This window comes from Eubalaena glacialis, chromosome 3, assembly GCF_028564815.1.
Source record: "Eubalaena glacialis isolate mEubGla1 chromosome 3, mEubGla1.1.hap2.+ XY, whole genome shotgun sequence".
Taxonomy (NCBI): domain Eukaryota; kingdom Metazoa; phylum Chordata; class Mammalia; order Artiodactyla; family Balaenidae; genus Eubalaena; species Eubalaena glacialis.
The window spans coordinates 91,575,016-91,599,343 of NC_083718.1; the positions used below are offsets into that span (position 1 = coordinate 91,575,016).

The 24,328-nt window shown below is 44.9% G+C and overlaps 1 protein-coding gene across 1 annotated transcript in view; it reads right to left on the reverse strand.

Moving 5' to 3' along the window:
• Positions 1 to 24,328, reverse strand: part of PTGFRN (prostaglandin F2 receptor inhibitor) — a 75,385-nt gene that overhangs the window by 38,532 nt on the left and 12,525 nt on the right. The window contains exons 2-3 of the mRNA XM_061183629.1: positions 6,943 to 7,311; positions 3,888 to 4,301 (exon numbers count right to left, since the gene is read on the reverse strand). Of these exons, the coding sequence (XP_061039612.1) occupies positions 3,888 to 4,301; positions 6,943 to 7,311 (783 nt within the window). The remainder of the gene's footprint in view (positions 1 to 3,887; positions 4,302 to 6,942; positions 7,312 to 24,328) is intronic.

Below are 24,328 nucleotides of genomic sequence, written 5' to 3' on the forward strand. Positions count from 1 at the left end.
ATTAAAAGTAGACTATATTTAGACGAAGCACTGAAGGATTTTGTGTCACGGTCTCCAGGCAGATGTGGTTTCAGCATTCCCCTGTCAAAGCTTTTTACATGGAAACATTTTAGTTTATTCAAGGGATTTTTTGCAAAGAAGTTGAACATCTGTAATCAGAGTAGAGAAACATTCAACACGTGGTAATGCTCTAGGAACAACTGCTTAGATGATAAATAGCCGACACCTCCCAGGGGATTCAAGTGGACGCACAGCAAAGTCCTGGTCTTCTAGCAGGAGTCACTCAGCACCAGCTGCGGTCCCGGGTCAGCTCAGCGACAAACGCTGTCACTCAGTTCAGAAAAGATGCAACCCCAAAACCCATGCCCTTTGGAGTAAATGACTTTCATATAAATATTTCCAATGGCTGATGATATTTCAAACAAGTGTTTCAGGCCAAGTTCAAGATCTGCCTTGATGAAGACAGAAAATGAGGTGGGAATAGTATTAGAAAAAGGAATTTGAAGTCTAATTTCTCACCTCCACCCACCTTCTTCCAAATTCCTCCTCCTCCTTCACCCTTTAAACGAGCCAAAAATAATATGAGACATCTTTTGAGAGGAGTCAGTATGGAAACTGCTGCCCTGAGCCTGTGCTGCGGTTCGAACCACCCCATGTACAAACCATGGTCAGAGATCCCAGAATACTGCCAGAGTCCCTCTATGCCAGCCACCACTACTGGCGGTAAAAGAAGGCTCAGGAGGGAGCCAGCTGAGGAAAGAAGAAGTGGGCAATATGCAGCTGTGGACAGTATGCATGGAGAAAACAGATTCTTGCGTTTAGAAATACTGGCAGAAACATCTCTTTAACAGTATAGTTCACTTTCTAATTTTTTTTCCCTGCAAGTGGCTAAATATCTTGTCATATCACTAAGCATAGTTGTCACATGTTCTATGGTATTGGAGGGTTCACTGCTGGGACAGGATGAAGCATGGTGAAGGGAAAAAAAGAATCAGTTCTAAGGACTCGTAATGCAAGAGGGGACCTCAGACTAAGCCTGTGGTGATGCAGGCTTTCTCCTACTGGATATAACTGAACCTATAAATTAGACACCAACATCTGCATCAACCAGACCACTCCTAATATAGGGGGGTTTACTGCCACCTACATCATCTCCACCATTTAAGTAGCTTTGTGCCATTTATCATAACAATGCAATAAGAATACTTAAGAAGCTAGCTATGGACAATGTTCATAGCAGCACTATTTACATTAGCCAAGATATGGAAGCAACCTAAGTGTCCATCAACAGATGAATGATTAAAGAAGATGTGGTGTACACATACAATGGATTATTACTCAGCTGCAAAAAAGAATGAAATTTAGCCATTTGCAACAAAACCTGTAGGGTATTATCCTTAGTGAAGTAAGTCAGACAGAAAAAGACAAATAGTGCATGTTTTCACTTATATGTGGAATCTAAAAAATAAAACAAACGAATCAATATAACAGAACAAAAACAGACTCACAGATACAGAGAACAAATTAGTGGTTACCAGTGGGGAGAGGCGGAGGGGGTGGGGCAAGATAGAGGAAGGGGATCAAGAGGTACAACTACTAAGTATAAAATAAATAAGATATAGGATGTAATACACAGCACAGGAAATATAGCCAATGTTTTATAACTTTAATGGAGTAAAATCTATAAAACTATTGAATCACTATGTTGTACACTTGAAACTAACATAATATTGTAAATCAACTACACTTTAATTTAAAAAAAAAAAAAAGCTAGCTATGGAGAATGCAGGTGTTGAAAATGAGAGAAAGACCATCACTCTAGTGTGGTGGTTCTTAACCTGGGGTCCACAAAGAGAATTTAAGGAATCTGTGACATGGATGGGAAAAACAAATTGTCTTTGTTTTACTAACCTCTACGTGAAATATAGCAGCTCCTCTCATTATGAAACTAAGCAACAAACCAGTGTAGTATTATCTGTTCCTGGGACCTTGTTCCCAATAGAAATCACAGATATTTTCACATCACCTTACCATTGTTGCAGATATCTTAAAATATCATTTATATTCATCACTTATCAGAAATTACAGTAGTTGTTAGGCCTGCCACTTTATCTTATTATTTAATGCAATAATAAAACACTATATTATTATATAAGAAATTTGTCTTAAAAATATTTTGATTACTATTCAATGTAATTGTTTTCCTTTGTCATCCTCTACATGTATTTTATGAATTAAAACACATTAACTCTGATAAACGGTTTGTGAGCTTCAAAGGACTGTCAAAGACGCCCATGACACAAAAAGCTACGAACCCTCAGGCTCAGGTGAGAGCCAGATGCTACTGCCTGTCTAATAGACTCAGGGTATTCAAGTCTTATAACTATACTCTGGGTTTTGTGGCTTGTTTGAAATAAAAAAAAAAATACCTTTACAACTGAAATTCTTGTATGAAAAGATAATTCGCTGCCAAGCTGAAATTCTTAACCCTCCTGCCCCGTTAAAACAGTTGTTTGATGCAAGCTGAATATCCGTGGTTTCTCAGGTCCGATTCCTGGCAGATCACTTCTGAAAAGGCAGGTGACCTGAATCCATCTGGAAAGTGATTTCTGCAGCCAGGAGAACCAAGACTGAGTGTGACCTGTAGCCCCTCTTGTCGGCAAGAGCACCTCCAACCTCACTGACGGCCGCGGTCACTCAGTGGCCAGTCAGGGCTGCTTTTACCAAATCCAGCTCCTGTGTTGTGGTGTAAATGCAGGGTAGAGTGCGCAGGACAATGCAGCTTGCGGAGGAAAAACACTCCCCGTGTGTATCGTTTCCTGCTTTCCTTCCAATCTGAGCAACAGAGCGACCACACACTCTTGTTTATAGTCAGGAAATGAGTCCAGCCAAGGTCTTCCCAGTTTACAAAACAGGAGGCAGCAGCAACAGCAGCAGAGTACTCTGAGATCTGGAGATGTCAGCCTCCCAGCAAACCAAGTCTATCCAACCATGCACAGCAGTGACATCACCCTGAGATGGGCTCTTTACACTTTCTCTCTGCCAAGCCAGAAGCTCCATGAGGCCTGGGAACGATCCTTGAGCATCTCTGACCCCACAGCCCAGGACAGAACTGAGCACACAGTAGGTTCTCTACTGATGCCTGTTGGAAACTGAGTCAAAAATGGCCTGTTTTTCTTTCCTATTTGTTTTTCTTTTATTTTTATGGGTTTTCGAAAATGTATTTTGCATTTCCTTAATTACTTCTCTAGCAGGAGTAAGAAGGGTTTTTGTTTGTTGTTTTTGAAAAGGCTGGTTCACAGATGACAACAACTTCTTGCCTATAGACCCCAGGGCTGAATGCTTCTGGGGTATGCGGCATAGAGGACATAAGAAGAGGCCCAGCCCTAGGGAATCCCTCACCTACAAGGGGATGTTACATCTGAGGGGACCTGAAAGGCAGGCCTAGAGGACCCAAGTCAGACAAGAGGTTTGGGGATGAGCCAGGCACGTCCCCAACAGCTGTGGGGAAGGGCAGATGCAGAGATTTAGGAAACACCAAACAAAATGAAGCCAAGGGAGCGGGCTGGGGGCAGCTCCACCCCAAAGCCCCTCTGACCACCAGGCCGGACCTCTCCTGGCACTTAAAAGGACTTAATCTTTCAGTCACAAAATTCTCATAGTAGCTTACGTAACCTGCAGCTTCCCAGCGGTCTCGGCATTTGGCAGAAAACAAATGCATCCTCCCCAAACCATTAACACCACCCTACTCCCTCACCCGTCAACGCGAGGCCTCCCAGGAGGAGCAGAAATCTTGTCAGAGAAGACAAAGGCTCCCGGCCGAGTTCTTTACACCACATTGGCCTGAATAATATATAGTCTAAAACATACAATTTCCAGAAGCTCACCTGTTGGCTGGATCACCACGGTGGCCACATCCACGGCTTTTTCTTGAATTTCTTGCCAGTTACCCTGCTCTCCGATCCACTCGCTGACGATGCACCGGTAGGAGCCCTGGTCGGAGGCCAGGGCCCGGGACACGGAGAGGCGGTACCCGTCGCTCCCCACGGTGTCCAGGCGCACGTCCCCGCTGCGGTAGCGCTGCTCGTAGCCGGGGCCGGGCCGCAACCTGCCCTCGTGGGTCAGGGAGAGGATGCTCCGGCCGGCGGGGCCGCGCCACACCTCCCAAAGCAGCGCCAGGTGCGTGTGCAGCGGCGACGCGGTGGAGGCCGAGCAGCGCAGCTCGAAGGGCTCGCCCTCGCGCAGGCTGGGGCCCGGGGAGGGCTGCGGGCCGGCGGCCACGCGCAGAGCATCCGGCACCACTGCAGAGAGAAAGCGGAGCCGTCAGCGCACCGCCACCCCAGCCACTGCGCGAGTGCCCAGCACCGTCCGGGGCTTGCGGCACAATTTCCTCCTCCCCTCCCCTGCTCTAAAGCCCAGATGGGCACGGCTGCCCATTGCGCTTCATCTATGATCTCAACTTTCTGACTTGAAAAAAGAGGAGACACTAATAAGACCCCTGGCTAGAAATGGGTGGTGCAAACTCCCTTTTGGGAGCTGTGCCTTGCAGTTCTACTTCTGCCACCCTTAGGCAAGTCACTTTACCCCTCCGTGCCTCGTTTTCCTCAACTCTAAAAAGGGATGACAACGAGACCTATCTCCGGAAGTTGACTGAGAATTAAACCAGTTATAAGGGAAGGTGCCCAGGAGAGTGCTTGGCACTCAGCCATCACAATCAAATAACCAGCCACTACTGTCCAACACTTTGTTAGGACACAGGCTGGAGTAGAGAACCTGGGGGATCTTCTAGGAGTTAAGGCAGTGTAATCCGCAAAGCACAAAAGCACAGGAGAGCTTCCTGTGCCTTGAGGCCTGGGGAATGTCTAAGAATGACTAGGGTGAGCAGAGGGTATCTGCAGGGTAGGAACCCATCAAGGAAAACTGACGCCTCAGCTATTTAACTATTAGGACCCACTGGGGAAAAGCTGGGCTCTTCCATAGTCTAGAAAAAGGGGGCCGGAGATCAGGGAAGTGTTGGTGACTGCTCTTGAGGAAGGGAAGCCACACGTGATGTAACCAGCGAGGAGGCCCCTACCAAAGGGCAGGGACAACCTCTCAGGCTTGGCTATGGGCTGGATGAGAGAATCCCCAAACACCACTGTCCATCATCTCCTTGGGTTTTCCTGCCATCCCACACTCAGAAATGAATTCAGTGTCCTTGAGAAGGGAATACTCTAAATAACAGAAAAAAAAACTGCTACATGTTTAGAAGGACACATCACAAAGACCTATCTCTATTGCAAATGAATATAATGACCTTCTACTATACACATCAGTCTGTGAGTCCAGCTAACATGACTCAGTTCCCAAGACCAGTTATCCCTGAGGCCATGGATATATAGCTTGAAGACCCATGAAGCTGAAGGCCAGAGAGACCCTAGACCATGCATGGCAGCCACGAGAGGCTCCACTTGGGCAGCCAGCCAGTCTCTTTCATGGCCATCCATCTGCTTTCCTGACCCCAGGAAAGCCTCTCCTTACTCCTGCCTTTCAAAGACTGGAGAACAAACAGAAAGATTCTGGGTGGTTGGTTGGGGGGGGGGGGTAGGTTCCCCCTGCTGCCTCCAACTCCTCAAGATGAGAATTACACATGGAGACGAGGGTGCATCGGACCTAGTGGAGGTGTACTGTGTGTGTGATGACTACAAAAGCAATGCATTATTTAACTCCAATGCAAGAATGTCTTATGGGACTTTTTTCTCAAAAACATATTTGGATTTTGTAGAGGAATGAGAAGAGGTAATGGAAGAGGTAGATTGGACACTTTACTACCTGCATAATGGACATGGCTGTTTTATCCCCTCATGAGTCTAATGGGGGAACAGTATCTGGACAATATGGTAGCAGTCCATAAATCATTACAGAAGGAATGAATGCCTGAATCAACCCCTTCTGTTTATATCATCATGTACATCTTCTGCTTTCCTGATCATTAATTACACTACTACTCTGATATAATTCTTTTTGGAACAAGGCAGGATACAAATAAATGCATACTTAAGTAATAATAATAACAACACTAATAATGTTTCTATTTTGCTAGCCCCAAATTAAAATTGTTTGCTCTTGCTCATTTACTAATTAGCTGTGTGATTTTAGGCAAGCAATTAACCTATGCTCTTCCATTTCCTCATGTGTAAATTAGGGAAATACCCTGCCCTCTCTTCTTCATTGGGTTGAGAATTGAATGTGTGAGTTAATCAAACAGAACTTGGAAAATGAAAAAACAAACAAACCCAAACATTCCAGATACATAAGGTGTGATTACTTGCACAGCCAGGCCAATAAGGTTGCAGTGACCACATCATTCTTTCCCCACATATGACCCCTACAACTTCTAGAACAAACAGGTACTTAAATCATGAAGGGCACAAAGAAAGACGTGAGCTTTGAAGTATCTGTTAGTCCCATAAACCTGAACATCAGTGTCATCACGACCATCACCTTCTCGTCCCTAACCTGACTGAGTGCTTACTATGGCATTGCTCTGAGGCTTTACATGTCCTAACTCAACTTGACCTTTACAGAAGGCACTGTTTTCCAGAGGAGGAAGCTGAGGCATGGGACATGCCCACGGCCACAGAGCTGACAAGTGGGAGGGCCAGCCATGGGACTTACTGAGGGCAGGCAACCCGGCTCACAGCTGGAGTCGCCATCACACACCACTCTGCCTCAACTCACCAGCCACGGGAGGGCTCACAATCATAATGGAGTGAAGAGGAAGGGCCCTAAGAGGCCACCTGGCCCATCCTCTGCCTTTAATCAGGTAAGACATTATTCCTCCATTGGACAGAGGAGGGAACAGAGACCCAGAGGACTTCAGTTTCCTGGCACAGCCCCGCACAGCTGAGTGACAGAGGAAAGTCCGGTCCCCCAGCGCAGCAACCCCCCGTGAGGATGTACCTTTAACTTGCACTGTATCCTCATAGTTGCCCTGGACGGTGGCATCCGTGCTGGGGGTGGAACACTTGTAGTGGCCTTGGTCTGAGGGCTGGACGTTCTTTATGTGCAGCTCCACGGCGTCGTTGGCCGTCCGCCGCAGCACGATGTCACCCCTCTGCAGGCGCTCACGGTACAGCTGGGCGGGGAAGCCCACCTCCCACGTGCTGGCGAGCTCCACGAAGCTGCTGCCCGAGGCCAAGAAGCTCCAGTCAAAGTTCTGCTCGCTGGGGCCGTCGTAGTCGCTGACGTTGCAGGGGATGACCAGCTCAGTGCCCACCACCCGCACCAGACTCCCCGCGGGGACCCTCACCACACGCCCTCGACAAAGAGCTGCAACAACAAGAGGTGAAAGGCAGGGCTTGAATCCAATAAGGTCTTCCCAGTATAAATGTGGTAAAACTGTGGGCGCTCCGGCTCCCAGGCACATGGTGGAAACGTGACATCGACCAGCTGGGGAAATGTGACATTGACCAGCGTGCTGCCAGTGTCTGTGCAGAAGAAGGCCGAGCCCACCCCAAGGACCCCAAGCCAGGAATACCCCCCTGCGGTGAGTACCTCTCATGCAACAGTCTCCTAGGATTGCCAGGGAGGAAGACAAGCACTAAAAGTAGGCTAACCATGAACTTGAATAGCTTTCTCCCTCCTGTTACTATTTAACCTACTGTGATCACTCAACATGAGGTAGAAATACTTTAGGTTTTGTGTGAAAGAAAAGGACACAGCTAATCAAGTATTTACATTTCTGCCCACCCTATATCAACATTCTTCCCTAGAGACCATTCCCTGGGGGCTCCTGAGACCTGATTTACAATGATGGCTGCCAATTTTTTAAATCCTAGAGCAGCCTGCTGATAAAATGATTTAACTCTGGTTATCTGACATTGCCTATAAATTAATTTTAAAATATGACGACTCTACCAAGTATTAATTTTCTATTTTCTGGCTCATTTCCTTCTCTCTACTCTTCACCCTGATCTAAATTCAGAATGAGGATAGGGAAGCACAAAGGGAGACAGTGCCTGCTCTGGCTGGTTGCTGGGCGTTGGTAGGAATGCAGCAGCTTACTGGGGATGAGAGGCCTGGTGGACAAAGCCAAGAGTTCACTGGCATTCCCTGCCCCAAGAGCACAGACCTCACAGGCCTCTGGGAGGGCCCTTAGGGACCGGCACCTGTGTGTCCTTTAAGATCGCTTCTTTGCAATGAACTTCAGCACATTTTTTTGCAGTGCGTTTATCACCTGTGTTAGCATTTCAATTCAGACCAGATGAACTTTCATAGCTCTTTCCTGATGTTGTATGAATAGGTATAGCATTAAGATATACAGGAGAAAGCATGGGCTCTGAAATCAAGGAGACAAGTTTAAACTGAGAGACCTCTCTTAGCTTTGGCTTCCTCCACTATAAAATGAGGAAAGAAGGATTCACCGAGTTGATGAAATAAAATGGCTAGCTGAGACTCTGCCACGTAGTAAGAGCTCAATAAAATGGAACTTCTATTATTTATTTTCAGTTCTGTGTTTCTGTCATTTGTTATGGGTTGCATTGTGTCTCCCTACCACCACCCCCCCAACATTCATATGTTGAAGTCCTAGCCCCCAGCACCTCAGAATGTGATCTTATTTTGGAATAGGGTTGTTGCAGATGTAATTAGCGAAACCGTAATGAGGTCATACTGGAGCAGGGTGGGCCCCTAATCCAACGACCAGTGTCCTTAAAAGGGGGGAAATTTGGACAGAGACAAGCACTCAGGGAGAGTGCCATGTGAAGATCAAGGCAGAGATTGGGATGATATGTCTATGATCCAAGGAATGCCCTGCATCCCCGCTCCCAGGAATGCACACTGGGGCTGAAACCAGGTCAGAGTCTTCCTTGCTCATTTTTGCTGAAGCTGCTCAGGAAGACACTTTCACCTCCTTTGGAATCAGGGTACTACAGAGCTGCTTTGCCCTGAAGCTGCATGTGGGCAGCCCTCCTGACCAGGTGAGGAAGCCATCTACAGCAGAAGAGACCCAGGTCAACACTGGGACCAAAGAGGCGCAGAGAATGTGCCCTCGTGACTAGATGGCATCATCTGAGCCACTAGATCTGCCATACCTTCTAAATCATTCCACATGCACACACACATACAAACATACACATGTGCACACATGCACACACACACACACACACGCACACGTCTTCCCCTGGACATTTCAATTCCTTGCAATTCCACTCACACCCACTTATATTCCTTAGGCTAATTTCTGTCACTGGAAACTCAGGGCACTGAAATAATACCCAGCAAGCAGTGAGGTCATCATCACCACATTTCACAAAGGAAACAGGCCATCTTTTTTACATTTAATTTCAGAGATGACTGGATGATTCTGACTCTCCCACAGAGACCCTTCAGAAGGAAGCTTCAGGACTTCCCTAGTGGTGCAGTGGATAAGACTCTGCACTCCCAATGCAGGGGGCCACAGTTCGATCCCTGGCCAGGGAACTAGATCCCACATGCATGCTGCAACTAAGAGTTCACATGACGCAACTAAGGAGCCCACCTGCCGCAAATAAGGAGCCTGCGAGCTACAACTAAGGAGCCCTCCTGCTGCAACTAAGACCTGGTGCAACCTAATAAATAAATAAATAAATATTTAAAAAAAAAAAAAAAAAGAAGAAGGAAGCTTCATGGTGGAGACCCGTAAGAGGGAACACAGCCTAACGCTTATTCTCCTTGAGCCCAGTTTCCATCTGTGAAATGAAGACACAACCCTTAGGGCTGTGTAAGGATTAATTGAGCCACAGAGCACTCACAACAGTGCCCTGCACACAGTAAGGGTCTGCGGTTACCTGCTTTGCAGGCCGCCTCTAGAATAAACCTGATCACAATCATTCACTTTGCTTCCTTGACAGGTTTACAAAGGAATTTCCTAACATGTAAACCTTTGCAATTTCTAGCCCTTGTCAAGAAGTTCACCAGGGTTAACAACCAGCTCAACGGGGCCCTTCGGCACGAGGCTACATTCCTTGTAAGGTGTCTGTCTTTATTCTTAGTGAGTGGAGCTCAGCAAACTGAGCCAGCTGCTTGTCTCAGCTCTCCAGTCTTGCTTCCACAGAGTCACCCAAATCATCTTTTTAACGCACAAATCATATGTCACTTCACTGGTCAGAAGTATCTCATGGCTCCTCATCACCTACAGGATACACTCTATCTTCCAGACCCCCCACTGTGATGCCCCTGGTTCATGCCACCTTCCCTCTCACCTGAATTATTGCCTCCCAACTGGCTGCCTGCCTTCCCTCTGCTCTTGCCCTCCACTCTCAACACAGCCAAGCCATCTTTTAAAAACTTAAGTGTATTACATCCTTACTCTGCTCAAAGCTTTCCAATCACTCCCCATGTCACTCAGATAAAAGCCAAGTCCTCACAGAGGCCACCAAGACCTCACAGGACCTGGTCCTCTTTTCTTCTCCAAGCTCCTCCCTCCACTGCACTCCAGTCATGCTTTCCTCCTAAGACTCTTGAGAAGAGAGACCTATTCCAACCTAGGGCTTCTGCACATTTTCTCCGTCCGGAGCACTCTCAGACATAAACCCCACTCCATCACCAGCTTCACATTTCATTCGAGTGTCGCCTTATTAGTGAGGCCTTTCTTGACCGCCTTAAAATTGTACACACCCACCCTCATTCTTGCCAAATTTTCTTCTTATCACTTATCACTAATATTCTTTATGTGTATCCATATACTTTTACTATTATTTATTATCTGCCTCCTCCCACCAGGATGTAAGGTCTAAATGAGCAGTGATTTTTATCTGTTTTGTTCACTGCTGAATGCCAGTGCCTAGAAGTGGGCCTGGTACATAGTAGTTGTTCAATAAATATTTGCTAAATAAATGAACGAATAGAAGACACATAAGATCCTTCATAGTCTGGCCCATGGCTACTATTCCAGCTTCATCAGCTACCATTCTCCCACCCCTTAGTCCTTAGACTTCAACAAAACAAATGGCCCTTCAGTCTCTGGAAATGCCATGCTCTCTTGGGCCTCACAGCCTCTGCTTCTGCGCTTTCTTCATCTGGAATGCCCTCCCAGCAATCTCTCAGCCTCTTGCAAGAAGCAGCTCCAGCACCACCTCCTGTGGGAAGCCTTCCCCATCTCCCCTGGGGTCACTTAGGCACTCCTGCTTCAACTCAACTTGCAGAAGTACCTTCGACTCTGGCTATGTTACAGTGCCGCTGGAAAAAGCCAAGCAGATAGGAACAGATGCTTGAAAGATCAAATTCTAATCTAAAAAAGATATAAACCTGAGCAGTGTCGTACATGCAGAACTGGGATGTCCCCTCATCTGTGCAAAGCAAGATTTTGAAGTTTAGTTAACAGAATTTCAATTTGCTTCCAGCAGTCTGCTATTCAGCACATATTTCCTTTAATATTGTTAAATAACAGCTAATAATATTTTAAAAATAAACACAACTTGTAAAACATAGAGCATATGGCTCTTTCCAAATCAAAAAGAATATCTGCAAAGCCACACATTACCAATTTTAGTTGAAACCTCTTGTAACAGTTGACTAAGGGGAAAAAAACAAAATTTTCCTCTGGTTTTCCAAATTCTACCAGTATTTCAAATGAAGAGTCCCAAACACTTTGGCACCTGAACTGTATTAGGTTAGCTTTCTATAAAAATGTCTTTACTAAGAAACAATTTAAATTTGTTTTCAGGGGTCAATATAAGAAACCTTTATATTAAAAGCATTTCTTTATTAGTTTTAAAAGGACTATTGAGGCCACTATTGTGTTGTTCAATGACGCAAGAATCCATATGATAAAAGTCTCTTAAAATTTAGTACCAGAAAAAAAATACCAGTTGATGGACCATTGTGTGTTCTTTCCCCAGAAAACAAGAACTATATAGGCGTCTCTCACCACTCAGGTCAGTAACCACAACCCAAGTACCTTTGATACTCAACACAAATTAGGGTACCTTAATAGCACATTTTGTGCAGTATATTAAGGCTCTGATGCTAAACCTCTCTCATAATCCCAATTACTAAGTGGCCCAGCACCACATCACCATGCCCTGGTGATGCCCAGACCCTCTTAGATAGGTCTCAGAACCCTGCACTGCTTCCTAATTCCTGTTTTTAAAATTTCTGCCTAAACCTACCAAAACAAAATAAAACAAAACAAACAACACAAAAAAAAACCCTGAATACAATTGTTACTGCTTCATCATCTCTTTTACCTGTATTCCAACTTCCAAGTCCTGTTTTCCCCAACATATATAAAATTCATGTGTCCTTTTGTACCTTAGCTTCAAGGAAGTCTAGTACTAAATATGATGGTGAAATATGGAAACCATTCACAATCTAAATTTCTAATAATTATCTCTTTTCTCTACCTCTACACCTTCCTGTGCCTTCTCTGCCACCCTTGTACTTTTGATTTCTTTACCCTTATTTTAAGGTTTATTGCATGTATGTGTGTATTTCACTGTAAGTTGCCTCAAATATGTTTTTTGGGAGGAGGGGAGATAAGTGAGGTATAAATTTCAAAAGACTAATAATGGAGATGAGATACTTTCTGCTATGATGGACTAGCTTGTATCAGATCAACTCCCCGCCCCCTGCCCCCACCCCAGAACAACTACAAAAGATGGACAAAACACAAGAAACAGATCATTGAATGTGCTGGTGATCAATCCAGGTATCCGGGACTAAGGGGCCAAGATCACAGAAACACCCCAAGGTGGGCCTGACAACATGCACTGCTTTTTCTCTTGAAATATTTGCCAATTTCAAGTTGTGTAGTAAAAGGTAGTAGTTCAGAACTGCCAATGCCTCATGGGGCCAAGAAGACAGCAACTGAAGTTCAGGGCCATTAAGAAAGTCATAGTCTAAAACAAGCAAACAAACACAAAAAGAGAGTCATAGTCTGAGGTGGGGGGAGTTGGTGGGGGAAGATTGGTAAGTGTCCAAGAAGTTAAACAGAAAATAAATATTAAGAGGCTAAAAGGTTAAGCTAATTTTTCGACCATCTCACAGTACTGGGGAAACAAAAATTGGAATTCCGAGTTCACAAAGGAAGGTGGACTATAGTAAACACCCCAGACTGAATTACAGCCCTGGAAAGGGCTATGCCTTTGGAGTAAGAGCAAAGCTGAAGAAACAACCAGCTCTCAAGAATACTAAAATCTTGTCTCAAAACATCTCAATTCCTCACTGGATTACAGTGAGCCTCTCTTACTGTATTAGCCTGCTAGAAAGAAAAATAAAAAAATAAAAAGTAAATCTTCTTGTGAAGAAGATAACATCATACAGAGTCTCTACAATTTTTCAATATTCAATCAAAACCTACCAGACATTCCGTACGACAGCACCAAATGACTGAAAACAAAAGACAACAAACCAGACAATAGAAACAGATGCACAGGGATCCAGATATTGGTGTTATCAGACATGGACTTTAAAATAACTATGATTAATTTATTAAAGAAATAGACAACAGGATTTCACTTCTTAACTTCATTAAAATAATCAGATTAAAATTCTAGAACTAAAAAAAAAAATCTAAAATTAAGAACTCAATAAATGGGTTTGATATCAGATTAGATGCAACAGAAGTCAGTATAAGATATCCAAACTGAAGCACAGGGTGTAAAAAAGATGAAAAATGCAGAAAAGAGTCTAAGAGACACATGAGAGACAGTAAAAAGGTCAAACACGTGTAACAGAGTCCCAGGATGAGAAAGAATATGATAGAATTAGAATTAATTTCTGAAGAAATAATGGTTAAGGTATTTCTTAAACCGACAAAAGACATCATGCCACAGATTCAAGAAGTACTACATATCTAAAGCAGCACAAATACAAAGAAAACTACACCTAGGTGCATCATTGTAAAACTGCTGAAAGGCACAGAAGGGAGCAACAATTCAATGATACCTGACTTTCAATAGAAACAATGCTCATAAGACAATGGAATGACATCTTTTTTTAAAAATATTTATTTTATTTATTTATTTACTTGGTTGTGCCGGGTCTTAGTTGCGGCAGGTGGGCTCCTCAGTTGAGGCATGCAGGTTCCTTAGTTGTGGCATGTGAACTCTTAGTTGCGGCATGCACGTGGGATCTAGTTCCCTGACCAGGGATCGAACCCGGGCCCCCTGCACTGGGAGCGGGGAGTCTTAACCACTGCACCACCAGGGAAGTCCCTGGAATGACATCTTTAAAGCGATGAAAGAAAGTAACTACCAACAGAGAATTCTACACAGAAAAGATATCGTTAACAAAGGAAGGCAAAGTCAATATGCTTTCAGTCAACTCTCAACCAGGGAAAGAGAATTAATAAAAAGAAATGCTAACGAAATACCAAAAAGATATACTAAAGGGAGTTCTTCAAATAGGAGGAAGATGACCCCAGATGGAATCATGGAAATGTAGGAAGGCATAAAGAGCAACAGAAAGGGTAACCGTGTGGGTAAATCTACTGAATGGTGACTATGTAATACAATATTAGTAACGTCTTCTGGAATTTAAAATATATGCATAATTAAAATATAAGACAACAACAGCACAAAAAGCAAGGGAAAGAGTGAAATAAATGGAGGCTAAATGTTTTCTAAGGTCTTGCATTTGATAAAAGGATCATCAGTAGACACTAATAAGTCAACAATGTATGTTCTAAGCTCTAGAATAACCATAAAAATGAAAGAGTGGATAACAAACTAATGAGAGGAGGATAATAAAAAATACTTGATTAATCAAAGAATCCATAATTTCAGCTAAAATCATATAAGCTTTTCTCAAGTATTTACTTTGTAATGTGTTCACTTTGATTCATCATCAGATTTCTCTCCACAACGCTAGGACAGAGTAAGAGGAGGAATAATAACATACTGCATCTCTCTTATATGCCAGACCACCCCTATCACAGAACCAAGGAAACTGAGACTCAGAGAAGTTAAATAACTTGCTGAAGGTCATAACAGCTATGAAGTGAGGGACTCAACCCAGGTTTATCTGGCCCATGCACTGCACTGTCAAGGCAAAGATGGGCTGGGTTGGTTTTGTCTTCAACTGCATTGTTGATACTACCATATTCTGTTGATTCTGTCTTTGCTCTGAGTGGGAAGAAGAAACGGCTTGAAATTCCCTATAAAATATTTCAAATTCTCCACAGGCAATGTGAACCAGATAGGCAACAAAGTAACCAAAATGAGTTACTAAGGGAAGAAATATATATTCTTGACATGAAATAAAGGAGAGAAATCCCATTTCTCTAAACGGGATTGTTAAAAATAACTTCCAGTTTCTTCAAATATTTTTTTCTGATAGACTGCCTCCATTATTTTAAGTGATACTAACTCTACATCTCACACTTTCATGTTCAAAAAAGGTGAAGAGAACTTCATTCTAAAAACATATGGGAAGGACTTTTGGAAGCCCACTGCTCTGACTTTTCAGCAGTGCAGATAATTAACATGCAAGAGGTAATTGTTTCCAGATTGCTATTTGCCTACCTCTGAAGTACTCAAGAAAATAATTAAATGCTTTCAACTTTCTTCCATCATGTAGAATGGATGGAGATAGGGAAGAAAAGTTGGGCAAGTTTTTCAGTGCAATTATTCCTGCAATGTTTATTTCAATAAGCACTATTGGCAACCATGAGGAATCATTAAGAGAGACAAGCTAATGAAGATGAAACTGTATTTATCCACCCTCTTCCACCCCCTTATGATATCCATGGGAAATAGATTTTATTTCCTGGGTTATCATCAATATTATTCTAAATCAAGGCCTGTAGAGTACAGCAGATCTGCAAAGGATTTTTGCAATTGTTCCTATTATTGCTCAAATTTTATCACCTCACTGAGCTGCCTAGAAGCAAACAATCTGATTTTACAATCGGAGCCATTTGTAAGATAAGTATTGTAAGTTACTGAATCCAGTAGAACAGGTAGAACGGAAATACCGAAACCGAAGAGCTTGTGGTATTTCACTTTGCCTTGTAAAATGACGGCTAAATCCCCCTTCTCCAGTCCTTACAAGGCCTTTAAGAGAGACCAGGGGCCTATGGATTTCTATACGAAGTTCCCAGTCCACATGTGATTTAGAAGTGAATACACAGAAGGTTAAACCTATAAACTCTCATAGAGCCTTTACTGCAGTACCTGATTTAATGAATGCAAAACCTTTGTCTCTGCAGGACTGCCACTGAGAGGTCTGGCAGGAAGGGATCATGCCGGCTTTCATCTAGACAGTCCCTAAGTGATGAAAATGCAGCAATGTACACATTAAACAAGTTCCAGCCAGCAGAGAATGTGTAATGAAGTCACATATGGCAGTACTTCAAAATCCCATCCAAACGCAAATAAGGTTCTACTAGAGCAGGGCTTAGAATCGTTTTTTAAAAAAAGCTTCAGCTAAGACCTCACAGAGATAAACTAGACAAATGCAGTATGACTCATTTAACAAACAACTACTGAGCAAGAAGCCCTCGTGCTGGACGACATGTGAGAGAGGAAGGTAAATCAGCCTTGGACCTTCTTTTAAGGGACTTACGGTATGTTGAGTCATAAGGGGCACGTGAAAACTCTAACATGAGGAAAGATATAGTAACCAAAGAGAGGTACTAGCAAATGCTGTGGGGTTCCTCAGAAAGTGAGGGTGCATCCCTCTAAAGGGATTAGTGAAAAGCTTCATGCAGTGTCAACATTTAAATTGGGCCTTTGAAAAATGGCTGGGGAGTAGGGGTTGGGCAGGGGACGCTGAGGAGGAAGATGGTCAGAGTTAAAGGGAGGAGCATAGGCAAAGGCCTAGGCGGGGACATGTGGGGAGTGGTGAAGAGTAGGGCGGGCGGAGCAGTGCAGTAAGAGCAGGCTGGAGGGGACACACACACGGGGGGTCAGTCGGAAGCCCTCTAGGAGATGATGGGGCCGGGGGTGGGGGGTGGGGGAAAGGTTGGTACAAGAATCAAAAGAAGAGCAAGGGCAGGAGCGGAAAGGCAGCAGCTCTAAGAGCCATGCTGGAAGAAGAATCCATTGATAGACCCGAGATGAGAGACATGCCCAGGGAAGCTGAGAGCTGCTAAGGAAACACAGAGGAGAAAAGTAGTCAGTGTGATTCAGACAAGTTGAAAGGTCCACCAGGCATGGAAACCCCCCAGTCCGAAGATATCTGAGCCCCAGATGAATGTGGAGCCACATGCTTGGAGAGGAGATCTGGTGAAGATCTGGGAGATGTGGAGGTCCATGGGGTCACCGGGGGACAGAGTACAGAGAAGAGGGAAAGGGACAAAATCATAGTGAGCTCCTATTATTTAAGACACAAGCAGAAGAAAAGGAGCCAAAAAAAAAAAAAAAAAAAAAAGGCAAAAAGGAATAGTAGCCAGTTAGGAAGAAAACCAGAAAAGGCTTACGTCCTAGCAGCCAAGGAATGCAAGAATTCCAAGAAGGAAAGGCTGCAGTGATACCTACTGTTTTACTTAAGGACATACCCACCTACTTGCTCCTGGGAGGCTGCGAGCTCCTAAGGCAAGACCTGGTTCCTATACTATCTGCATCCTGCACAATATCTAGAGGAGAATCCTATTATGCTTCAGTTTGGAAAAAATGAGCAACAATGTCAAACCTACAGAAAAGTCAAGGCAGATAGGTGCTGTGAAAAGACTTCTGAACTGACGACCACGTAACCACTGGTAACCTCCACAGAAGTGCATTTGCAGTAATGTGGTGTGGGACTTGGCAGAGTAACAGCCAGGAGAAAGGAATAATCAAGATGTAAGTAAGAGAGCGTACAACCATGAAAAGACCCCAAAGCAGGCAAGAGGAGATGAAGGGCACAAGTGGGTAGTTTATCCTGGAAAGTCAGCCAGTTGGTCCTCTCAGCACCTTCTAGGCACTGCGGACATTCGGCCAAGAGTCCCTGCTCACAAGAAGCTTGTGTTCCAGTTAAGGAGAGAGTGGGGAAACAAGCCCAGAGCGCTGATAAATGCTATCAAGATAAAATAGGCCAACGTGCTGGTGACTGGGGATGGGGGAGGGCTGCTTTTAGCCAGTGTGGTCAGGAAAGGCCCCTCTGAGAAGGTCACCTATGAGTTCAGACCAGAATGAGAAGGAGGCAGGGGTAGAACTCTGGGGTAAGACTGCTCCAGGCAGAGAGACCATCAAATAGAAAAGCAGTAAGATGGAGCAAGCCTGGTGTTCAAGGGATAGAAAAAAAGACGAGTGTGACTGGATTATAATGAACAAGGGGGCAGAGGCCTTGGACTCTGGTTGAAATGGGAAGCACATAAAACTAGGGAATGATAGAGCCTGCTTTATTGTAGAAAGCCCACTGGTTGCTGTGTGAAAGACGGATTACTGTGGGACCAATTTGGAAGCAAGGACACCAGAATGGAAGAAGTTACGGTAGACCAAGCAAAAGATGATGGACATTTGGCCTCAGCTTGTAGTGGCGGTGATGCTCAGGAGTAGTCAGATCCAGGATATATTTTAGATATAAAATGAAAAGACACACTGCCATTTTGAATGTGGAAAGTGAGGAAGACAGGAACTGGTATGATACAGGCTCTGGCTTGAGCACCTGGGTGCACAGTGAAGCCACTTACTGAGAGGGGAACGTAACTGACAGGAAGGAATTTGTATCAGGCAAGGCTAGAGTTTTCTTCCAGCCCTTTGAAGTCTGAGATGCCTGCTGGACCTGTGAGTGGGGGGGTACAGTGGAGTAGGCAGTGAATTTATGTGTCTGGAGCTCAAGGGGGAGGTCCAAGCAGCGACATTCACTGGAGAGTCATCAGCACATAAATGGTATTCAAAGCCACAAGTGGCATGGGATCACATAGGGACAGAGTGTATACATACAAAGGAAAAAAGAGCCAAAGGTGGAGCCCTTACCTTTCTCAGAATTTAGGAGAAAAGGATGGGTAAAAATATAGCAAGGTTTTGAGGCAAAAAGCTTGAGGAACCTTAGGTGGGTCTCCAGTGTCTCAGTGAAGTAGCAGAGAGGGGTTTAGATCCTGGAGATTGTGGACAAGGTTTAGAATAAGAATTAGAAGGAATATAGTGGAAAACCATCTCAAAATTAACACAAGGTTCACTGAGGTGCAGTAAAGACACCCTAATTGGTAGGAAACTCAGGTGGGCAGGTTGTAGGATTTTCCCCAGCAAGATGATAAAGCTCAGACTTAGAGACTATGGTTGGTGTGGGTTACTCAACTACAATATGAGGACTGGCAAAGAAATGTGGCAGAGGGTCCTTAGGATGTTAACAAGCTCACTGCTGGCATGCTGACCACCAGGATGAGAGCCCAGGAAGTGAAAGTGGCTTGGGAAAAAAGGAACTTTCAAGATCAGGGGGCTCACAGTGAGGATGAAGAACAGGTTCAACACATACGAGGGAATCTGAAAGGAGGAAGGCAAAGCACTTGTGGTCACACAGGGAGATATCAGAGTTGACAATCAAGAGGTGAAAGAATTCAGAGTGATGACAAGGTCCAGGTGTGGCCATTAAATCTCACAAAGTGTGTTATTTTCTCAGGAGCTAAGATGACCATAGAAGGCACTTCCTGAGTCCTTGCTGACCTGAGCTGGCTGCAGAAACACAAGGAAGGGACAATATGACTAACAGACCATGGGGGTGAAGAAGGGAGGTACAGAGATCTCAACCTTGTTCTCACTTAACATTTAACACGACAGTTTCTGGCTCTGGTCTGCAGTCATTCATATCTGCAAATCTTCTTTTAGCCTTCATACCAGGAGAGGAGGGAGAGTAAGCATCTGTTTCCCCAGGTCAAACAGGACCTTGGTGATAGAAGACTTCACACTCCATGGGAATTGACAGGCTCTTCAGTCAATGCAACTTTCCTTAGCTTTTGCTGCCGAGATAACCATTCCCTCTGGCACTACAGACAGGAAAGGCAAGGAAGACAGGAGATGCAACTGAGGAACACAGCTGCAAGTCACTTCTTAAAGACTGGATCATTAACTAAGTGAACTTCTTACCACTAGATCACCTAACCATGATGTCGCTCCAGTTCCATGGCCTTTGAGAGATCCCAAGAGGCCAGTCATGCCAAATCCTTAATTCCACATTATGAAATTGTGCAGGTTTGTATTGAGTCAACATGGCTAAGTTGGAACTACACTTCCTGGAAACCTTCTCCCCGTGCAGTTCTGGGTTAGAGTTGGACAAAAGAGACGTAAGTGTGTGTGAGATTTGGGAGGTGGCAAGGAAGCAACAGCCATTATGCTCTGGTGGTCGTCAGGGTTCAAGGCAGCAAGAGACAGATGCACAGGTGTTGGTGGGCTCCAGGTTGTTCTAGCTCTTCTTTCTGCTCTGGGTTTCTTCCCAAATGCTATCTTTACTGACCAACTCGGCTCCAAGACCACCAGATGCTTGGCTGCAAACTCATAGGTGGTAGCTACAAATAGGCAACTACCCTTACACAGACTCTTATGCCAGACCCCCCACCCCCAGCCCCGTGTGCCCCGCTTGCAGTCACACTCTGCCTGGCTTCTCGATTCCTCTGCCAGCAATAACGTGTCCACCCCCACTAGTGCTTCGGGGGGATGACTAGTGGCTTTTCCTTGATCCCTTTTCAGACCTTCCTTTCCCCAGCTCCTCCCAAAATTGTGTAGTCTAATTCCTCTACTAAATGGCTTATTCCATAATATTCACAGTGGCTCTGCTCCTCTGATGGAAGCCTGATACATAAGCCAAGTACTGAGCAGAAAGCTTCGCCCTCAAGGACTCAGTAACTGACAAAAACCACCTGACATTTATAGCATGGCTTTAGAGTTTTCAAACCCTGTTCACATGATTTAATACTCCACCTTGAGAGGATTAAATAAGGAAACTGAGGTTCCGAGAAGTTAGGTGACCAAAGACGCAAAAGCCACTTCGAGGCAATCTGTACTGGTGGGTAACCAAAATAACTCAACAAAACATGAAATGATTCAAACAATTCTCTGTCCAAGGATCAGAGACAGAAAAAGCTGAGGCAAGATCTAGCCACAAGGATTATTTTAGAGTGTTCTATAAAACTAACAGCTGCTAGAGGCCCCAGCACTGCCTAGCACCCCTCACTACTCAGCCATTTTCAATCCTCCCCATGTTTGAACAGGCCAGCAGAGTCTGCCAAGTTCTGTGTGAACACCTGGTCCTCCTTTCAGTCTAGTTTAAAGAGAATGGGAGATTCACAGGAGTTTAAACGTGCATCTGGGCATGAACGCACCTGAGCTGTTAGTAAAATTCTCCCCCACTCCTTCCCTTGAGGAGCTTTGTCCTCTTTCCCCCCAATTTTACTGTTTCCTATGGCCCATTTTCTGCCCTTCCTTTGCCTTGTCCATCCCTCCTCCCCAACAAGGCCCTAAGCCTGCCCTTGATATTTACAGACACACTGCCAGATGCCATGGGTGGTAGAGAGGTCTATGCCAGCTTCCCCAGTGAGGCCCAGTGAGGAGTACAGTTTGGTAGTTTGACTTGAACAAAAAAAGACTCTGAGTTCACATGTCCTTTAAGGAACAGACCTTGACCCCATGGATCCAATATTTCATTCCTTCACTCAGCAGCTCTTTACAGCACACCTGCTGGGTGCAGAACCACATCATCAGGTGAGTCGATGAGCCAACACCTAGCCAAGTGTCAAAGTCAAGGACGATGGAACAGCGTGGCAGCCTCATAGAAACGTGGGGGGAGGGATAAATTAGGAGTCTGGGATTAGCAGATACAAACTATTATATATAAAACAGATAAACAACCGAGCCCTACTGTATAGCACAGGGAACTACAGTCAATATCTTGTAATAACTTATAATAAAAAAGAATGTGAAAAAGTTATATAGGTATAACTGAATCACTTTGCTGTACACCAGAAACTAACGCAACATTGTAAATTAACTATACTCCAATAAAAAAAGAAAAAAGAAAAGCTGGGAGGAGACGAGTCCTCCAACAATGAGAATCTTTTAAAATATTAAGTTAATAAAGGACATGAGGGACTTAGGGAAGGCAGAACCAGAAAAAATAGACATTCACTCAGGACATCAGGCTTAAACTCCTTTAGGTGACATTCCAGGCTCTTCACAATCTTACGACTCTCTCTCCAGCCTTAACCCTTTCCCTCTGAAGCCCCTACGGCTTAACCCTCCGTTCCAGCCACCAAAAAGCTTTCTTCACACAAGACCAGCAAGCTTTTGTAAACAGGTGTATTTCTTTACTCAGGCTCTTCCCTCTGCCTGAAACAAATAACCCATGCTTTCTCTGCCAGACAAAGCCTACTGATGGTTCAGACTTAATGAAGGCCATCTTGTGGAAAACCTTTCCTGATCCGCCCCCAGCCCCAGCCCCCAGCACCAAGCAGCATTCAGAATGTGCCTGCTGAGGGTCGACTCGGCATGGCCACCGCGATCATCCCAGGCTCGTTTGCTTGTCCGCCACCCTCGCTGGACCATGAGCTCCATGGCGGGGCAGAGGGCTCGCTGCTCATCACCACATTCCTAGCCCAGCAACATGCTTGCTGATGCAATGGCTGCGATCACTCCTATCTCAATGAACTTCTGCAAACTGGAATTTTAGAGCCAGAACTAATCTTTGGACCATCATCTAAGTGGGTTACCAGGAGTTACTTAATCTCATTTGTATCAGAAATTGCCCCTCATCGATGAATTTTCAAAAAAGGCCTTCGATAAGCTCATCACAGAAAGTGAAAAGCATACGGTCTGAGCAACCATAACGCACAGCATCATCAATCAAGAGACCAGTTCTCAGCACCCCAGGAAGTGATATCATCTCAATATTCCAAACCCCAAATTTTGCCACATCAGTTTTATTATCACTCTTTGGGGCTAGAGAAGCCAACAACTTGGGTGCTTTGGATCCTTACAAAAGGTTCCCAAACCAGACAGCACTAAAGCCTAAAAAAAATGCATATACAGGTAGAGAGGATACAAGTAGTGATACAAACAGGTTTGGAGGATTGTGTCAGCTGTCCCACCTTTTCTGCAAGAGCACCTCTGTCTAAACTAGCCCAGAATGCTCTCCCTTTTCATTAAACTTTCAGCATTTTTTTTTTTCTAACAATCCTTAGACACTTCTGGTGTTTTATTTTTGGCTGTGCTGCGCAGCTTGCAGTATCTTAGTTCCCCGACCAGGGATCGCACCTGTGCCCCCTGCAGTGGCAGCTGGACCGCCAGGGGATTCCCCTTAGACACTTCTTCGAGGCCACCTCTTTTCCTGGGTATATGTCATGCCTCCACATAGAGACTGGCAGCTACAGGAGTCGGGTCTGTGACTATGTCCTCATATGCCCGGAGCTCGAGACTAAAGCCTGGCACAGGGTAGATAATAAGGAGTAGTTACGACCTAGGCCGACAGTGAGACAAGGCACATGCTGCAGGCAGCAGCCCCCTGCCCCTTCCTGCAGACGTGGCCAGAGCTGGCCACTTATGAGAACAGTGATGGCAAGAAGGCAGTCTGCGGTTTGGACTAACCCAGCCACTAGGCACTTGAAGCCTGCACTGGAACCGAAGAAGTACGCTTCCCCACGCTGTGAGCAACTGACACGAAGCCCAGGAAGAAGCACATGCCAGTTGGGGATGGGAGAGGCTGTGACAACCCCACAAAGGGAGGAAGGGGTGGAGGGGGTAGAGAGAGAACAGTGAGGACCATGAGTCGTTTGTCTTCCACACGAGCTGCCAAGGAAAGAACGGAGAAAATCACATGAGGAAGAATGGGGACTTTCTCATCTCTGCCTTTTCACGTGTGGACTCCATCTCCTCCTCCCCTACCCCATCCCACCAACCTGTCTTAGAAATGAAGGCACCTGCAATTACTTCGGAAATACTACAGTAGTAACAAAAAAGATAGTAAGCACACAAACGAAAGAAAGTGAGGGGCTTCCCTGGTGGCGCAGTGGTTGAAAATCTGCCTGCCAATGCAGGGGACACGGGTTCGAGCCCTGGTCTGGGAAGATCCCACATGCCGCGGAGCAACTAGGCCCGTGAGCCACAACTACTGAGCCTGCGCGTCTGGAGCCTGTGCTCCACAACAAGAGAGGCCGCGATAGCGAGAGGCCCGCGCACCGCGATGAAGAGTGGCCCCCGCTCGCCGCAACTAGAGAAAGCCCTTGCGCAGAAACGAAGACCCAACACAGCCAAAAATTAATTAATTAACTAAAGAAAAGAAAAAAAAAAGACAGTGAAGACACACAGATAACCTCTGTCCCCTTTATGACTTAAGGCCCACAATACAGACTTTATATATGTATTTCATACATGCATTGTATATGTCAATATACGATATATATTATACATGTACACATGAGATATATAGGCGTTTTCTAAACACAATTTCATCATTCAAT